The sequence below is a fragment of the Glossina fuscipes genome, unplaced genomic scaffold (assembly GCF_014805625.2).
Source record: "Glossina fuscipes isolate IAEA_lab_2018 unplaced genomic scaffold, Yale_Gfus_2 226, whole genome shotgun sequence".
NCBI lineage: Eukaryota > Metazoa > Arthropoda > Insecta > Diptera > Glossinidae > Glossina > Glossina fuscipes.
Genome location: NW_023998569.1, coordinates 998,149 through 1,017,841, shown reverse-complemented (window position 1 = coordinate 1,017,841; position 19,693 = coordinate 998,149). Strand labels below are relative to the sequence as shown.

The following is a 19,693-nucleotide window of genomic DNA, read 5'->3' as shown; positions in this document are numbered from 1 at the left end:
CGGTAAAAAATTGGAACTTGATTCATATACTCTGGTCGCACAAAGCTTAGAAATTTCCTCCTCAGACCTATTGAATGAGAATTATTTTAAACAAACCCAATTGCGAAAAATTCATCAAAAATTCTAAAATTTCTATTTAACACCTCAAAAACTTATTTTCTTATAAAATAAAAAGGGGAACTCCACATGTGACAATTATATAAAATAAAGATAGACAAAATTTTTCACCATTGAAAGAGCGCAAAACCTATTACAGTATATTTTAGGAAATATTCCGCAATTTGGTCACAAAGAATACTAGCCAAAATAAGGCGCTTGAGGGAAAAGCTGACAATATTTCTTTCACCTGCTCTATGTTTTATAAACTCGAGGGAATTATCAAGTTTCCAAGAGTTTGAAGACTTCTCACGTATCCGGATAATTGAAATGACTAACTGAATGACAGTAAGTGCTTCCGAAGTTAACATTTTTCCAATGAAAACGATTTTTCATAGGAAAAATATATAAAACATAGCAAATCTTATTAACATAAAACATATTCTTGTCGATTAAATGTAAAGCAACAATAAAATAAATCTGCAAAGAAACGGAGGGAAATGTTACGCCAAAACCTAGCAACAAAAAGCAAGTGAAAATAGAGGGAACTTGCAGAAGCCCATTCAGAAAATGGCACCTCAGTGTATATTATTTTATAAAATACTTAGCACTTGGTTAGTGATGTTTCCGTTGCTCTCTATAGACAATTCGGACAAAGAATTCCTCAAAAGCGATATAGAATTCGTGCTCAGTTAGTAGCATTTCTAGATTAACTTCATTTTCTCCAAGCTTATTATTTCTTCAGTGTTAAATAAAGAAGATTCTACTTCTCTTGTTGACGTAAAATAATTTCTTCTATACACTTTTTAATAAGACCGGCTTTTTTCTAGTTCCCGTTTTTTCCCACAAGTTTTTCCATGCCTTCTATAAATTTCTTTCTTCTCTTCTTTTACAATAACACATGTTTTTTGCCCATAAACTAACACTTGACATTATTTTTATTAAGCTATGAAGAATTCAAACGGTTTTATATAGAATTGAATCCGATTTGTATTGGTATTGAGAATTTTATTTCAAGAGCGACAAAAATTACAGAAAACTTTTGATGTATGGTACGTGACGTCTTGTTTGATCATAAAACAAGGAGAGTTTTTACATTTCTCTAAATTTGCCTAATTCTCGACAGGTATGTTTTTGTCTCACTTTATACAGAATTCAGATAAAAAATTGAAGAATAACGACGTAGGACTCATTCAGACTTGACGTTTTTAACTTATATGCATTTTCACAAAACATAAGGACAGAAATGCTTTTCTTATTTCGATTGACATGATTGCTTTTATCGGTAAAGCTTGCTAAAACTTAGCATCATTTACGTAAGTATCTAGAATTACTGAATATGGACACTGAGCTCCATAGAGATTGCGACAAAAATACCATTAATATTCATTTCATATCTTTCAAAGTAAGCCTCTCGTGATATTCTACGCCATCGTTGAAAGAGAGAGGGAGAGATCTCATTATGCGAAACGCGCTGATAGTATTTAGGTTTGAAAATTCCCCTTAAGCTTACGATTTCAACTTTGTATTACGCAATATTGAAAAGTTTTGACGTTTAGGTTAAGAAATAGCAAATTTGCATATACAGTTACTTTGTTAATGATTGTGTTTTGCCGGTAAGTACATGGAAAATTTAATAGACTTTGTGCTGCAGTCAGTATTTACCACTTTTCTTTTAGTAGAAATTGTTTGTCATTAAAGGCCTGACACTATGAGGCGTTGTTTACTTTTTCGGGTTAACAATTTCCAACTGGTCAACGCAATGGACAATCGCGCTACCGTACTCTTTTACAAGAAAATATAAACGAAAATATGTGGGTTTAGGACGAAAAATAAAAAAATCAAACTAAAAATAAACAACAGATTTATAAAAAATATTTTGATTATTATTAATTTAGCCAGAGAATAAATTCTAAGACTAAAGTCTTAAAAGCACTAGCATCTAAGGCTTTCGGCTTTAAATATAAAAAATAGTAATAAGAAAGTTAATAGGAGAGTATACAAGCTTATTTATTGTGATGAAGAAGATTGATTAGATATATGTAGATATATGTATATTTTTTATACATTTTCATTAGTGATGAATATGGTAGATAGCCCAGACGGAATTTTATAAACTCGTAGTTTCAGTAAAAAGCTTATAATTTTATATACTCTGTTTTTCTAGTACAAAAATCGTAGCTTTACTTTCTAATATGCTTAATTTCTTTGTTAGCTTAAACACAATTAGCGAACCATCATCCTTCTTCTAATGAAACTTAGATTTCAAAATTACAATCAAAACTGTCATGAAAATTTTTTCTATCTTTCAAGACGCTTAAGTCAGCTAAGGACCCATTACTGTCAGTACTCTACACTTTAATTAGGAAGACATGTACGAAAGATGTTTTCATATTGAAGCGAATTGTAGATACGTATCATTTCAAGCAATTATAATAGAATCACAGACTATATTTTTGATTTGGTCAGTTGGACGATCAAAAGTGATTTCCAAATTGACTTTTTGATTCATCTTAGCAAGTATTTCTATCAAATATTATATCAATAACTCGTGTAACATGTAAGCAGTTGTTTATTATTGACTACAGCCTCGCATGAAAGGGTCCTCGTAAAGATGTGTAATTAATGCACAGTATCTACGTTTTTGTTTTTACTGTTAGTGTTGTTGCAAAAGTCGACTACTATTACTATGATCAAACCATGATCTACCATGATCTATAGCTGTTAATTAAGTATGCATAGGCTAATCCTATGCTATCTACATGAATTCTTATAAGCTTTCCTCAACAGACAACCCATCGGAAAACAAAATTGTTGGCTTCTCTAGAGCACATTTATAGCCGTCACAAATAGAAGATCTAATCTAGTACATTTGCATTGTAATAAAATGAAAGTAAGTAGTAAAAAAAAAATTTGAAAATTAATAATTCAATAATAATCATTTGTACGCACGTACGTATTATCGTTTTCTTTTTATGTTTTTTCTGTTCATCGCTAAAAAAGGAAGAAAATAAGTTTGCGACCATCCAGCAATATGGCTACGAAACGTATATATCGCAGGCAGGAAGATGAACTTAACAGACGAAAAGCGGCCCGTTTGCGTTTTCAGAATTTAATACGGAGTGTAGCCTGGAATCGTATTTGGTTAGTAGATGTAGGCGATCAAAAATTATCACTAAATGTTAAAAAAAATATCAATATGCTAGTGCGAACTCGCCGTAAGATTGGTTTATTAACAATAGCTGTAAGTTACAAGAGTTTTTAAAGTAATATCCGAGCTCTCTAAAAAGTATTTTTACATATAATTAGGAGAAGTCGCTGATAAGAACGCATCATTCTCTACGTAGCAATGAGGAGCGTAAAAGTCTGGTAAAGTTAATAGCCGGACTAACATGCTTTTCAAAAATATCACCGGTAAAGCAATAAGTAAATTTCCACCCGTAACTTTTTGTAATCTATTAATTTGAATTGCAGAAAGTACGAGCTCGTTTATGTAAAGTAATAAAATTTATGGTAATTGGGCCAGGACGTACTTTAATCAGAGAAGGGGATCCTCCATCTGTAGTGTATTTTATATTAACGGGTGAAGTGGAAGTCAGGAAAAAATTTTATGATCATGTAATATATTAATAAGAAAATTAAAAGAAAAAGGAATAAAATTATTTTTTGTCTCATTCACAGATAGTCGGTAAATGGGTGAATAGAATTCAGATGCTAATCGGTCCTGGCGAATGTGTGGGGGACGTAGAATTGATTGAAGGATGTTTAAGAACACAAACACTGACCACCACTGGTTAGTTTTTCATTTAGAAAACAATGCATTTTACCATAAATTTTTTCTACGTTTTGTAAAATTATTTTCCGGCTATCGGTAGCTCAATCTTCTCTAAGTAATTGTTGATTATTTGTTCATTATTTTGTGTTCGCGCTTCTTTCGTTATCCGTCATAATTACTATTCGCTAGAATTACACAATCTACTTTTCGGTGGAGATTTTTCTTCTTGCGTTTTCTCGTATACTTGATACGCATATTGTAGTCTTTATTCTCATGATATTATTCGCAACTATATATATTATTAGCTTATCTTTCAAAATATTATATATAAAAAGATAAGGCTGCATTTGGAGTCATTTGCATAAAGCAGCATATAAATAATTGTCCACTGTATATACACAATTGTCTGATCTTAGTTTATTAAAACTTTCTAAAGATTGATTCCAGCCAACCGCTTGTTTCATTTCTCCAATTTTTTTGGGATAGCCTGTCTTTATTTAAATCATTGTTATATAAAGACTCGTAAGTGTAAAAACGTACCAGTAATGTTTGTAAAACAATATCTGGTGGCATGCGGCCAATAAAAATAACGAAAAGAATAAAAAAAAGTCGAAGATTTCCCCTTCCATCCCAAATATAAAGCTGGTGAAAAAAGGTCAATTTCCCACTGTTTACAGATTTATATTAACTCATAAATTAGGTTTATTACTAGCATAGAAACCACATCGATCGCTTTTACGAACAAAATTCAGAAAAATGGCGAATTTATCCCTTCCATAATATCCCTTTTAAACAGGTTTGAAGCCTTCAAAGCATATCGCTTTGCGTGTCCGAGAAGGTAAAAATCTCAATTCTACGTGAGTAAGGCTATGAAATTTCAGAGTTTGGAAGATTTTCTAAACTTTTCCAAATCCTTTACCTCATAGTTACTGGTATTGATTAATTTAAGTTTTTAATCGCAAATCGTCATTTGGTAACTACTTTTAGATTGTTTCGCTTGTTCATTTTTGCTACAAGTTGATACAATTTAGCTAGATAATTATGTAATAATATATGGACAGGTAAGTCCCGAAAGTCGCCTTGCATGTAAACTGTGTTTGTAGAATTTCTCTACATGTGTCAAGAAAAAATTTTATTTTCAGATGTCGTTGAATTATTGGTCGTTTTCGAAGAGGACTTCAATGCAATACTTCGGAAGGAAATGACAAAACATTGGAATGAACGTAAAGCTGCATTAATGTGCTTAGATTATTTTAAAAGCTTCACTAGAGAGCAGGTAAGCAAGACATAAGGTTAAAGTAATTGAAACTACCGCTATGAAACCAATCGCAGATCATTGATACCTGTAAAGTGAGCTTAGTAAGACAATTTGAGCCACTTGAGACCATATATTACGAGGACAAGGGACAAGCTAGTTACGTTCACTTTGTAATCAGCGGCGAATGTATGATCTTACAATGTTTAAAAATGCGCGTAAGTTGCATACAGTGCTTTAATTAGATATAATTTATATTTATATATACGAAAAATGTAGGTTACAAAAAAGGATAAATCAAAACATTATGAATTGATTGACATAGTCAACGCAACGGGAGCTGGCTCAATTTTCGCTGTATCCAGCAGTCGAGAAGTGATGAGAGTAGATAGTCGAATCGACGTTGCGGTTCATGGAAATATTTACGATATTGATGAATTACTCGAATCCGATGAAAAAGCATCAGCTGTAGAGGTAAATATTCTTATTTTCCCCTGTGTACGTAAATTGTTTATGGGATTTAACTCGGAACTCTAATACCTGTCATATAAACTGAAAAAATTTGTCCATGACCTCTTACTACGTGCTTATAATATATGTGCATTCTATCGAAAGCTGATCGAAAATTTAAGAAAAACGTTTAGTATTAGAAAGTGAAATAAAAGTGCCTGAGAATAGTCTTCATAATTTTTTTTCGACATTTATCGCAATCACATTCTGTGAAATAAGACTTCGAATCGATGAGAAAAAAACACTTCGAACATTATTCGGAAAAAGCCCTGGATTTACCAGAGAAATGTAAGTCCTTTCGATAATATAAAGGAAAGAAGGTCTTCTTAAGAAATAATCGGCCGCGATTAAACCAATCTACCTATCTAAAATTGTTGAAATACATTTCATGTAAAATAGCTTTCCTTTAACATTCTATTAGGTTCATAAAGTTGATCTAAGAACGATAGAAGCCAAATGCCAAGCCTTAAGAATACCAGTTAAAGAAGCATTATCCACGTCTTCTTCATATGAATCTTGGTCGATTGAAGGGGAACTTGAAGAGAATTACGAAAATGAAGAAGAATTTGAATACGAAGAGGCACGCCTTAGAAAAACTCGAAAATCTAACAAGCTGAGAAAGAAATTTTCTCGAAGACATCGCGTCACCAGTATGTTTGACAGAGAAGAGCGCGAGGAAGAAGATCAAGAAACAGTAGAAGACGGGGAAGAAGAAGCCGAAGATGAATCTTTAACGATAGCTTCACGTTCTATAGAAACATCAAATCTTCCTCCATCTATTCTAACATCTGCTGCAGCGTCTACTCCATCATCTAGTGAAACACAACAATTGAAAACAAAGGCACTTCAACGTCATCATCATTATCGACGCAAAAAGCAAAAACACAGACAAAGTGAAGTTGAAGAAATTGACCCTCATCGTGAGAGTTCTGTGCACATTTCCGATATAGACACATCTCTTGAATCTGATGAGTCGTATCAATATTGGATACCATATCAAAAGGTAAATTTTTCTAGCATTTCACTAATTATATTTTAAATCACTTTTCCTCCTGTTTAAATAATAGCCTGCTCCCGTCCGAGAGAATCATTTTATTGATGTCGGCTCTTTAACATTTGGCGGTATTTTCGGGTTGGGTGAGATATCGGAACATCGAGTAATCATGGCACGCACTACTGTACAGTGCTTGCTAATACCACGGTTTTGGCTTTTTGAGAAAGAGCAATGCCCCGGTAACATTTGGCAACGTAGACGATTTTATTTAGATTCAACAATACCGTCTCGGGACACATTGTTTAAGGATTTTCTGACCACACTTCAATGGCAAAAATTCAAAGCGGATGTTTTAGAAGAGTACGTTGGTCCTAATTCACCCGCAAATGCAACGCAAACTCAGGATGTACCAATTATTTGCCGTATTGTTGAAGCTAGCGATGAATAAGTGGATTCAAAAAAAACCACATTAAAAATTTTAGTTAACTTTTTTCCAGAAATTTACCATCTTTTTTAAATCTTTCATAAAAAAGATTAGTGAAGATAGATAAAATTAATGTGATCCAATCGCAAAGTGATTACCATTTCGTTTCACATACATATCCAAGGTGATTTGCTTTAATGAAAGATTCTATAATTTAATTCCATTCGCATGTACAATAAATTTTTGGATGATTTTTTATTTATTTTTTTTTTAAAGGACTGTAAATGAAAAATGTGAATGTCCAGTAACGTTATGGGCTTTTATCGTAAAATCTTCTTAAAGTTTCAGGATGTCAAAACAAAAAGGACGAAAACAGTTGAAAAAAAAGAGGCCGACCACGAGATGATTGAAAGCGATCTAATGATGATGCAGAGATGGGATATAATTCGAAAGACGATGATCAAAAATGATTTGATGATCATGAAAAGATAATAGACTCTCTCGATTCGATGATGTACAAGTTGTAACAGTCAAAACAGTATCGTCCATTCTGGAGCAAAAGATTAATCCCAACCTATGGTTGTGTAGAATGTGTAAATTTATAAAGTTATAAAAACTGTTAAAAATATAATCAGGGCGAACGAAAATTACGACTTGCTTAAAAGAGAAGTTAGTTACTTAAAAAGAGAAGTCAGCAGATTTAATGAAGGCAGTTATAGATACTAAAAATTTGCAAAAGAAAGTCTCGAAAGTTATCGAATTTACTGCAAATAAACTCAAAAGACTCTTTTATGTATGGCTTACGTCACATATATCAAATGGCACACGTCCAACCATCTTTGAAAAAGTTTTAAAGATCATGAAATGATAAATTTGATAGAAAAGCGGGTTTTGACTATATCTAGCTTAATCCCAAGACTTGTCTTTACATGTTTTTCATGCATTATATAATTAGGAACAACACGGAAGCCGTCTTTGGGAGGATATTTGATAGAGACAATTTCTCTGTCTAGCCGAGCTATTGTCAGAAAAAATCACAAAGTTCTTGATACTACTTGATATGGCAAGATGAACAACCCGTCTGAAGGCCAGAGGTTCAACAAAAGTAGATGAAAGCTTTTCCAGAATTTTGAATTTTCCGAATAATTCCAATGAGTACTTGAGCTACGCGAAACCCGATCTACCCAGATCAACCAAGCCATCTGTGGTATAAATTGAGAAACATTATTTTGATAAAAACGAAATCTTTCCCGACATGCAGTACGAACCCCAAACTTGTGCCGACTATAAATGCAAAAGCATTAGGATCTATCGAACATATACTTTGTACAAAACTGCAGGCTGAATTTATCAAAAATACGAAACTTTATACACACAAATGCATAACTAAATTTCCCGGCAAAGAAAGTAATAAGGTGCACTGTAGGTGGTGCGACTATTTCCACATATTGCATTTATGGATACTGAACCAAAGGAAAAAGAATTCCTTCAACGGCATACATTATTTATGGTGCTGATAACAACTGAATGCGAACATGCATACACATGCATAGACAAATTTCCAGGAAGGAAAACCAAAATAGAATAAAGCGCACTCTGGATGGTGTGACTATTTCGCCATATTGAATTTTAAACCACTCAAACACCTAATAATCTTTTTCCATTTGCATTCTTATTACCAGTATTTCGATTCACGTAAATACTCCGCTGAAAGCGGAGTAAGAATCAATGTTATGGCGCATTATTTATTTATTTATTTATTTATTTATTTATTCCACTTATACAAGAAACTCAATTAAAACAAAATGGCAGTCGAGTTCAATTGACTCTTAAGTAAATCTTAAAATTATTTAATAATAAAACTTAGTATAACTACAATAAAACAAATAAGGAGGAAAAAAAAAAAGAAAGAAAAAAAAAAAAAGCATGTACACAATTAGCATAGAGCCACGCCCACAACCAATACAGGACCAAATTGCAAGTGAACCCCTAAGCCATCGCAAACATGCATAAGCTTGGCAACCGATAAATGTTAACAACAAATTAATTTTCGACTCATAATGACAAAATCTAAGGTTAAATCAGTTTAAGTACGACATAGGTAAATCGCGCTTGTTGAGCAATATTGCTTTAATAGACTTTAAAGAGTCCGTTAATGAGAATAGATGATAGACATCATTTAGGTTCTTGCAAACAACTCTGAGCGGGTTAAACAGTTCAAAGTTATATTTGCATTGACTAAGCTTTATCAACATAAAGTACCTAGAGAAGCGGTTAGGGACATTAAAGCAAATCTCACGAAGTAATGCGGGCGAATCAATTGCACCATTTATTAATTTGATTAGGAAGGAAACCCCAAGAACAAATCTACGTTTCTCGAGTGACGGTAAGGATAACAGAAGCAACCTATTTTCATAGGGTGGAAGAAGGGAAATCGGGTCCCAACCCAAATTCCTAAGTGCAAACAGCAAGAATTGCTTTTGTATAGATTCAATTGAACCAACGTAGCATCTATATGAAGGAGACCACACAACAGAGGCATACTCAAGAATAGGTCTAACCAAACACGTGTAAAGCGTTTTAGTAATATAAGGATCATCAAGCTCTTTTGACCACCTCTTTATAAAACCAAGAGCGGACCTAGCTTTGCTTAACGAGGACTCAATATGCAAATTGAAACGTAACCTATAATCGAATAGAACGCCTAAATCAATGAACGAATCGACGTCTTCCAACCTGTGCGAATCAATGAAGTATTGGGTACTAAACGACTTCCTTCTTAAGAAAGAAAGCTTCTTACATTTATTTAGATTTAGCTTCAGAAGATTGAGGGAGCACCATGCAACCAAATTGTTCAAATCACTTTGAAGATGATGTGATTGCGATTCTACGGAAAAAGAAGTAAACAGTTTCACATCATCAGCATACATTAAAATCTTACTGAATTTAATCACGGAGGGCAAATCATTGATGTAAAGATTAAATAAAATAGGTCCCAAGTGGCTACCTTGAGGTACGCCAGACGTCACGGGAAATTCATCCGAGGTAATGAGGTTAAACAAAACCCTGAATGATCTACCATACAGATAAGAGCTTAACCATTCAACTAAGAAGAGAGGAAAGCCAGAGGTCTGGATTTTAAATCTAAGAAGTCTTTGATTAACCATATCAAACGCCTTGCTAAAGTCAGTGTAAATGACATCAGTGCGAGAACCACTAGAAAAAGCCTTGAAAACATGAGAAGTAAACTCCAACAGATTGGTCACCGTAGATCTTCCCTTTCGAAAACCATGCTGGAAAGGAGAAATATACAATTTCATGGAAAAGGCTATATGCTGAGCCACAATTCGCTCGAACAGTTTAGGTAAGACACTCAACTTGGCGATGCCTCTGTAGTTCTCTACAAGTTGCCTACTACCACTTTTGTGAATAGGAATAAGGAAAGAAGTCTTCCAACACAAAGGGAAAACACCTAAATTCAAAGACTTATTAAAAATCTTTGAGATAACATCACAAAGCTCGCCAGCACAAGATATAAGTACACATGAGGGGATGCCATCGGGTCCAGGCGAACAATTATATTTCAGAGAGTTCAATCCTTCAAAAACGTCATTTTCCGATATAACAAAGTTAGGAATTGAAACCGAATTAGAAATCGAATATGGATAATTTTCCGATAAATCAAAATTGGCAGTTGAAAAGTTCTGTCGGAAGTATTCCGCAAATAGATTTGAGGATTCAAAATCATCCGAGGACTCGGAGCCATTAAAAGACACAAACGACGGGTTTATGGTTTATTATAACCGACAAAAAAGTCAAAATTGTATTTTTTCAAGTACTTTATGACCACACTTAAAAAGTATACAACGAGAAAAACTGTGACTATAAAACGCAGAGGGAAATTTACAGAAACTGCTTGAAGGTAAGTTCGCCAACATATCTATCCTGTATATGCAGACCAAAAATAAATAAAAATAACCAAACAACCAAGTCGATCAGTGTGCAAAAAAATTTATATAAATTATTTAACATAAAAAATAAAAAAATGGAATCAAACAACAACACAACATCATCAACAATACTATCGTCATCAGTGCAAAACGAGAATCAATCACACAAGAAAGTTACGATTCTCAGATGACAATCGACTCTGTCATCCTTTTACCTTTTCAAACTCCCGAAATTATTTCAATTTCTGACGACAAAGAAGACGGTCTGGAAATTCTTTTATCAACGCAATATTCTCTAGTATCGTCTACTCATTTTTCTTAAAGGTCGGAGTTTAATTGGGCAACCGTTTCCCAATCAATCTTCATGGATAATAATCTAATGGGGCAGTTGCTTCAAAGTGGGACTGTCGACTACGACCCCAGAGATGAATCTGAAGCACATTCTATTGAGGTTATAAGTTATGATTATTATTTCAATGATAGATTCGACAATGAACTTTTGAATATTAATTTACCAACAGTTACTACGGACCAGAACAGACTTTTAGATGACAGTTTCGATAGTGAAATTCTTGAGATTAATTTGGAGGACTTAATAAAATAAAGCATTAAACAAATAAATAACAATTAAAGATAACTAGAGCGATTATGATGTGAATGTGAGCTGCGTTTAGTTTATAAAAATAAATTATGAACTAAATTTTGGTCAGTTTCTTCAAAAGAAGTACGTGACCTATTTTGGCAAAAAAGGGACAAAGAAACAAAGAAATGGTAAGAAATAAGAAACATAGGAAACATTTTTCTAATAATTGTTTTAAAAATCTCATAATTTTTCTTAAATATCTTTAATAGAGCTTTCTGCAGACTCTCAATGACACTTGGAAAACATCAGGGCAAGGCTATAAAAACATCGATGAGTTATCAATTGGCACAGCCTATAAAATAATTAAATGTACAGCAAAAGCAACGCAATTTGGGGAAAAAATTGCCCTTTCTTTGGAATCACCTGAGGGGAATTTACAATGAATATTTCTATGGAAGCGTCTTAGTCAAGTATTACCGTCTAAACATTCGTATAAAAAGTTGAAAGAAAATAATATCCAACATGTTATCTTTCGAGGAAGAGATAAATGTGTAGCTAATGCACCTATTCTTGAATGTATTCAAAATGAAAATAAAGGATTTGATATCTAAAATGAAAGTTTTAATTTATTTTATTAAAAATTCTTTTTACATAGTTCGAGTATTTTCTTATCATCAAAGCTCTAGTCAGTTTGACTAAATTGTTTGAGATAAGCAATTAAACTCTTTCGCAAGTGCTTGAAAAGTATGCTTGAAGTTGCTATTTGTTACATACATACGTGTCGCAGTTCCTATTTAAAAAATTGCAAAATTCCTTCCACCCCTCCTGACTTTGAAATAAAGTAAAAGGCAACCCAATGTTCTCTAAGTTAGTTAGAGTAGTCTGTGTTTGCTATTATAAGAGCAGGCTTAGAACTCACTTTCGATGGTAAACTATTAGCTGGGAACACACCTTGAAAATACATCTTTGCAAAGAGATTTGCCTTAAGTGCTTGATGTATTTGAATTTGAACATCATTGACTGACAAATTAAATCGTTACAAATAAAACTGCTCGAACTTGTTCGAGCATGTGAGTAAGCGCTATTGTAAGCCATACAAAAAGCTGAAAATGTTGGAAGTTGTCCTATGACGACATTATCTAATAATAGGATATGGTTTTCAGAATACAGAGTGAATGTTTGAACATCTACTTTGTTAAATGAATATAAAGCTGCTTTTGTTTGTAAAACTTTATGATGAGCAACCAGTATTCCAGGATTAATAGGAATGTAATTGATAAATAATTGTGCTTCCAATATATTAAGCTGCGTTTCCTTAGTATCGTCAGTAACATCAGAATTATCTTTATTTTTTAATTGGACAAACAACTTTAAATAAACGCTGCAAAAATCTCGATATGTATCTCCATAACCAAGGCAGAGAAATTCTATCGAGGTAGAATTTCTGTCTAAAGATTGAATAGAATTATATGAGACTTTTTCTGCATTTATAATACCGCTTTGTATAGGATGAGGTGCAAATAAATCTAGTTCGCTTTTCATACATTCTATATGAGTGCTCATAGTGTTTAAGCATATATATGCTTTCTTTTCTTACGTAGATTGAATTTTTTCGTACCTATCGCTTTAGATCCCTTTTGTGACTGACGTGTTTTGCCCTTGATGCGACGTCTTAATTTACTTTTTGCAGAGCCTTTTTGAAATTTAGATTATGTCTTGTTGACTACTTTTTCTGTTAAATTACTTAAAGCCTTTTTGCTTTCCTCTGCCAAAATGTTTCTAAGTGAATTGCGACCGAAATCATTGAGAATAGATTTGGCTGTTTCCGGTTTTCCGGATTTTAAATTTCTAAAAAACTTCGTGAAGAATGAATCAATATCGCCTCCTTGTTGTACGAGTCGCGGTAGCACATATAATGGTCCTATGTGACTTACTGCTCTTCCAATTTGAGTAGAGTAATATGAAGTATACACTTGCTCCATGTCAGTCTGTTACACTTCCGAAAGAAATGTTAAATGTGCTTTCATTTATATCGGATTTATTTTAATTGCGTTTCTTTTTTCTAAAGTGTAGAATAATGTAAGTAGGTATAATGGAATCACGAAAACGGTATTCGGCACCGTTTGCACTAACTATGAGTAAAGAGATATCCTCTATATTAGCAATTTCAAGGCTATAGTACTCAACGCTGGTGAACTCAAAACACTTGCTTTTTCCATTAAAATTTTATCTCCAACGCAACGAGGTATAAAGTATAAATAAATAAAATTGAATAATCCTGCTCTTGTTATTGAGGGATGCCATTTTCTATTTTGGAATTATTTAAAGATAGCTCAATTATACCAACTTCCTAGTAATCATTTGTAATAATGGAAAAATTTACAATATTTGTAAACAAGGACAAAGTATTCTTTTCGTAAACGGCAATTGAATTGTTTCTGAATAAAGCTACATCATGTAGTTCTTGGCCTAAAAGCTATTAGACGAATGAACTCAAAACACGATTGCAATAGTTGTAATGCGACCTGGCTCGCTCACGGTGGAGCGGTTTGTAATTCTTTTATTTCTTTGCCCGCTGCCCCGCATTACAAACAAAAAAACATTTAATGTATATATATATTTGTATTTTACTTTATATTATGATGTCCGTCCGGTACGTTATCTGTTGGTCCCTCCTTTGACCGTCGGTGTCTATCTATTTTAGTTTAGTGTTTCCAATTATTGTCTTAAAGATAATCTCAGTCAAAGTCTTGATTAATTCCTCATCAACATAGTTGAGTATAGCTTTTCTTAATTTGCTATCATTGATTTTGATGACACGCGGTATATGCCTATGGTTCTTCAGTCGCTTTAAACTCTTTGTTAAGACCATTTTCTTCAGTGTCACAGAAGCAATAGCAAAAATTCGAATTAAGTACGTCCGTTCTTTATCTTAATAAATCATTTACGTTTTGCATAATGTCGATTAATAAATAACCGTGAGGTTTGCCAGTCACATCTTTGTATATTCTCATAAATCCAAAAGAATTTTCGGGATGAATTTGCCTTGCCAAATGTTGAAAGTGCAGGATATCTCTAGTATTTTTAAAAACAACTATATACTTTGAATTTATTAAAATATCTCTTGTGTGCGACGATTTATGAAATATGGTCTGTGTTACTACAATGACAGAAAAATTTGTAGGGTGTGACTCCTTCGTGGAAAGTTCACAAACTGTTTTGCTGAACGCGCCCATCATTGGGTAATCGAGTGTGAATAGAGTCGGTGCATTGAGAATATTTTCGAAATTCTCTGGTATTCCGTTGTTATTTTCGCAACATTATGTTTTGCATTTTCTTTACCATAACACCAAATTATTCGATCAATTGCAACACTAATCAAGAAGTCCTTGTAATAAGGTGTTTTTTTGGCTGACCCTGATTGTCCATCAATAAGCATCGCAAATGGATGGTGAAATAGATAAAACATGTTGCCTTGTTAATTATAAAATAGAGAATGAACTGGAATACATAGCATACATCATTTTATAACCGTTTATTTATTTAATCTTAAGTAATAATTGTAATAGCGTATGAGTTTTTCTTCAGATAGACAAAAAATTTATATAAATGGTTGAGAGCACATCTAAATTTAAAATCACTTCGATGATGTGGGCAGTTAGTAAAATAACTAGATAATTTTCTCAAAGATGTTTGAAAGTTTGCGAAGATCACTTTGGATTTTAAACATTTTTTAAGAAACTCTTCTCTTCCCTCCACTAAAACGTACTCATAATTATTCAAGGGTGATAGTACGTCGCCTAAGTAGGAATAGTCTATTACTCCATCCATTTCAAACCATGAATAAATTTAGTACAGAAATGGTTTTGATCTTTAATCTTCTCATTTAATTTCTTTTCACCGAAAGGGGATCTAAATAAAAACTACTTAGCTACAACGAATTTTGCACTCACATATGCTAACTCATTAATAAAAATTTGTTTCTGATTTCTGCGACAATACTGGAAATCAACAAGAGCGAAAGCAATTTCAGTTCTGCTGAACATAGTTTGATGAGTTATTAGTAAATTCTGAGCTGATTTTATATAACCTATATTCTCTACATTTTGTAATAAAAAAAAAAGCTCACATCACTTTCAGTACTAGTTGCAGTAGTACTAAATGGATCACATATACCAAAGTGTTCAGAAAACTTAGTGTTTACCAAAAAGAAACCCAGACCGTCAATTAATTTTTGCCTTGAAATATTTCATCAATTTAAAAGCTTAAATGAAATGTGGTTTTTCACCTTCACGAAATTTTAAACTAGTTTTTTGACTACAAGATAATGAACGTAATTTTATTAGTTTAACCGTGATCAATGGATTCATTTAATGGCATACAAAGAATGCATACAACTAAGACTGGATCAATTTGAGTTTATAGAACCTGAGAACATCCTGGAACATCCGACTCTAGACAACATTGAGAGTAATTTTAAATATAAGAAGTGTGGTCAACAAAATTAGCAAGGACATTAAGATTCATAAACTGCATTTGAGAATTCTGAAAAATAAAAGTCTAAAAATGAGTAAAATTCAGGTAGTTAATGAGATTTACAAACCAGCCAGAATAAAATTTTGTTTGAAGGCGATTCATTCAAAAAGGAATTAACGATGCCTGGCAAGTAGATTTAGTTGAGTTAATTCCATTTCAGAAACTAAGTAAAGGCTACAAGTACCTTATGGTTGAAATTGATGTATTTTCCATATATGCTTTCGTGCTTAAAATCTAAATGTTCATCTGAGATAGTCAAGGCTATGAGACAGGTCCTAGAAATAAGAGATACTTCTCCAAAGAATATTCAGGCTGATCAGGGAAAGTAATTTTTTAATACAGATTTTAAATAGTTGATGATAGACTATCAAATTAACCATTATCACACGTACACTCATACGAAAGCCTCCATATATGGAAAATTTAATAGAACTTTAAAATCTTAGTATGAAAAGTGTTTAGTATGAAGGGTAATTACAAGTGAATAGGCATAATTAAAACCTTACTTGTCAAATACAATAACAAAAATGAAACCAAATGAAGTGAAGAAAAACGACGAGAAGGAGATATTACAAAGTGTATATAATTTCTCCAAACTATTTTCAAAACCAAAGTTTAAAGTTTGAGATTATGTTAGAATTAGCAAATTTAAAGGATAATTTTTTAAAGGCTATGAATCGAACTGGGCCGCCTAAATATTTCATATTACTAAAATAAAAATGATAAATTCTGTTACTTACATTATTAAAGAATATAAGAAGAATAAGATATTAGGATCATTTTATGAATACGAAAGGCAAAAATTTAGTAACGAGAATGCCTATTTAGTGGAAAAGATATTGAAGAAAAAGGGAAGCAAATTTTTTGTGCAATGGTTAGTGTTTGATGACACTCATAATTCATGGTTTAACAAAATTCAATTACTTCGATAAAAATGTGTAAGATTAAATGAAAATGTTTGTTATTATTAAAATCGGTAAACTACTGCCTGCGTCATACACTTAAGTGATCGAAATTTAAACACGAGACCGAACAATCTTTATTCGGCAATATTGTGTATAAAAATTTCATCAAATTTAATAAATTTGCTAAATAAATAGTAGTAAAATGAAATAATTAATGGATTTCATCCGCTTTCAAATTAGAAATTTAATTAATTACGGCTAAAATTGCTCAGATTTTAACATTACAACTACAATTATTTTATCGATATAATGATGTCTGTTTAATAAAATTAAAAAAAAAGAAAAGACAAAAAAGGAATGGTAATAAAGAAACAAAAAAGAAATAACATTGAGAGAAATTGTGAAGTATAACTAATGTATTGTACCATAATAAACTGATTCGATTTAAAAAAGTTTTATATAAATTCTGCCGATTTTATTATTACTAATCGTGCGAGAGTGCTAGACAAATTTTGCAAAGACGACGCGAGCATATACATATTGTTACGAAATTCTCTTTTATATTATATAGGACTCGTACCATCAGATCGTGGATATTATGTTCAAGAGAAATACACTTAAAAATTCTTTTATTTACAATCATATTCCTTGAGAGTGGGATTATTCACAATTTATTCCTTGTGCAATACCCTCGACTGCACAATTCAAATATTATGTTTCTACCACGCTGCCTTCCGCAAATATTCCATGTATATGGATTTTTACAATCGTACTACTATTACCTAAATTCATGGCTTCATTTTGAGTCCGTTAACCTGCTTTTCCGCTTATCCTTTTCGTCGGCCGGCAGATGTATGGCGCGCCGCGAATGTGCACTTGGTTTTTCTCTGTTTAGCGAATTTATTTTGTAGGAAAAGTAATTAGCTGGAATCAGCTGGATTTGGGATTTCCGTAACAATATGAATGCATATATCCACATGTCGCTAAAACGATTCTGTTATAATTGCCACGTTTTCTTATTCGTGTTCAACACATTTTCTTAAAAATCACCATAGACATTATATACGCGTTAATTATGCCAAAAATATATATGAAGAAGCCTCATGCCAGTATGGTGATACGAAATGGGAATACTATTAAGGATGTTGTTATAACGCCCACAAACAAGTAAACGCACTATTATCGGCCATGAAAATCTATCACAAAAGCTGATGAGCGGAAATATCAGCAGCTTGTAACGTCCTCGTACAAATGTAGAGTGGAGGTTCTGTAGGTCTGCTTTGACCAATATTATCGTATTAAAGGCATGTCGTTATTCGATATCACATTTTTTGAGACTAATGCGTTGACTTTTGAAGAGTGAGGTAGCATTTTGAAGAAGAATAATCACGAAGAACAAAACTATAAGTGAAAAAAAAGGATTGTTTTCTTGGTAAATTGATAAAAATCTGGAAAAATGCGTAAATTTGGAAAAAGTTTATAACGAAAAAAAAATGAACCTAACTGTTTTGTGTAATACGAATGTACAAAACTGTAAACGAGATTGAAAAAGAGAAGAAATAAGTAAATAAATACGAGTAAAAATACCAAAATTTGTACGTTTTATGGTAATTTCATTAGTTCAGGACATATGTAACTCTTTTGTTGAATGCAAACTCTTTAAATGATTTTTGGATAAACCAGGTCATCAACAACAAAACGATTCTTTAAAAAATATACATAATAAGAAAAAAGTATACACATAATTAAAATAAAACTACGAGCAAATGCATGCTTTCATGATCAAGAAAAGAAAAAATAATCTACTTAAGCCTGCTGCGCTACAACCGGATGGAAATACATCAGCCTACGATCCGTTTCGTGGTGCGATTATTCCATCAAAATCAACCCATGGTCAACAACAGCAACTTTTCGGACCATCCTTTGATCAACGAAGGAAGCAACCAGCTTTGCTGTGAACAGGAACCAACATTCTTGGACACCTATCTTCAATTCCAGTTTAGAAGCAACACCGGATCACAACAACAAGCCGAGGATAAGGAAGGCAACGACTTCACTCCTGTCCTAAATCGATATCAATGGTAAGCTAAATTTAAGAACCTAGCTTTGATTATCCACCGAAACTTTCGTAAAAAGAAAAAAAGAGAAATTTGGTTTCTATTTGCAAATCGATCAAAAACCCATATATAAATAGAACGAGTCCGAATTGTATATATTCATATATTTTCTCAAAGCCATGATCAGTGTTTAAGTCGTTGAAAACACAAAAAGAATAAAAATTGAACTCGAAAGTGCTTGGTTAGAATGGGTGGCTAAGCGACATACTTCACCGCTGAAGCGGAGTAAAAGTCGGTGTACGTGCGAGTGATGGTAGGTAGGGGACAGTTACCGACGGACGAAGAAGGGACGAACGGACGTACGAACGGCGTACAGTAGGGACAACAGACCTCTCAATCGGATTTACACAGTGTGAACTCATTGAAGGTTTCATTAAAACCTTTCTTTGCTTTTCCTACTTTAAGTTCAAATCTTTTTTTTTATTTTCATTTTTTTTTTTAAATCGTTTTTCTAATGTGGCACAGCATGCCAGAATAAATTTGTAAACGCTTTACCGAAAAAGGAGCTATGCCCATGACAAGCTTTACCGAGAAAATATGAAGAAAGA

At 32.9% G+C, this 19,693-nt stretch overlaps 1 protein-coding gene across 1 annotated transcript; it reads left to right on the top strand.

Moving 5' to 3' along the window:
• The first annotated feature begins 2,910 nt into the window (after window positions 1–2,910).
• LOC119642566 lies at window positions 2,911–7,078 on the top strand. Its single transcript, XM_038041742.1, has 10 exons — window positions 2,911–2,989; window positions 3,100–3,340; window positions 3,406–3,510; window positions 3,571–3,714; window positions 3,778–3,889; window positions 5,014–5,147; window positions 5,204–5,344; window positions 5,406–5,600; window positions 6,058–6,639; window positions 6,704–7,078. The coding sequence occupies exons 2-10, from the start codon at window positions 3,131–3,133 to the stop codon at window positions 7,076–7,078; spliced, it is 1,998 nt and encodes a 665-aa protein (XP_037897670.1). The 5' UTR covers window positions 2,911–2,989; window positions 3,100–3,130.
• Window positions 7,079–19,693: the final 12,615 nt, after the last annotated feature.

What these genes read in the sequence shown, in the direction of transcription:
- LOC119642566 (XM_038041742.1), top strand. Translation starts at nt 3,131, where the DNA reads ATGGCTACGAAACGTATATATCGCAGGCAGGAAGATGAACTTAACAGA. An exon ending in AAAGCTTCACTAGAGAGCAG is followed by an intron (nt 5,148 to 5,203) that starts GTAAGCAAGACA and finishes AACCAATCGCAG; the next exon opens with ATCATTGATACCTGTAAAGT. An exon ending in TACAATGTTTAAAAATGCGC is followed by an intron (nt 5,345 to 5,405) that starts GTAAGTTGCATA and finishes CGAAAAATGTAG; the next exon opens with GTTACAAAAAAGGATAAATC.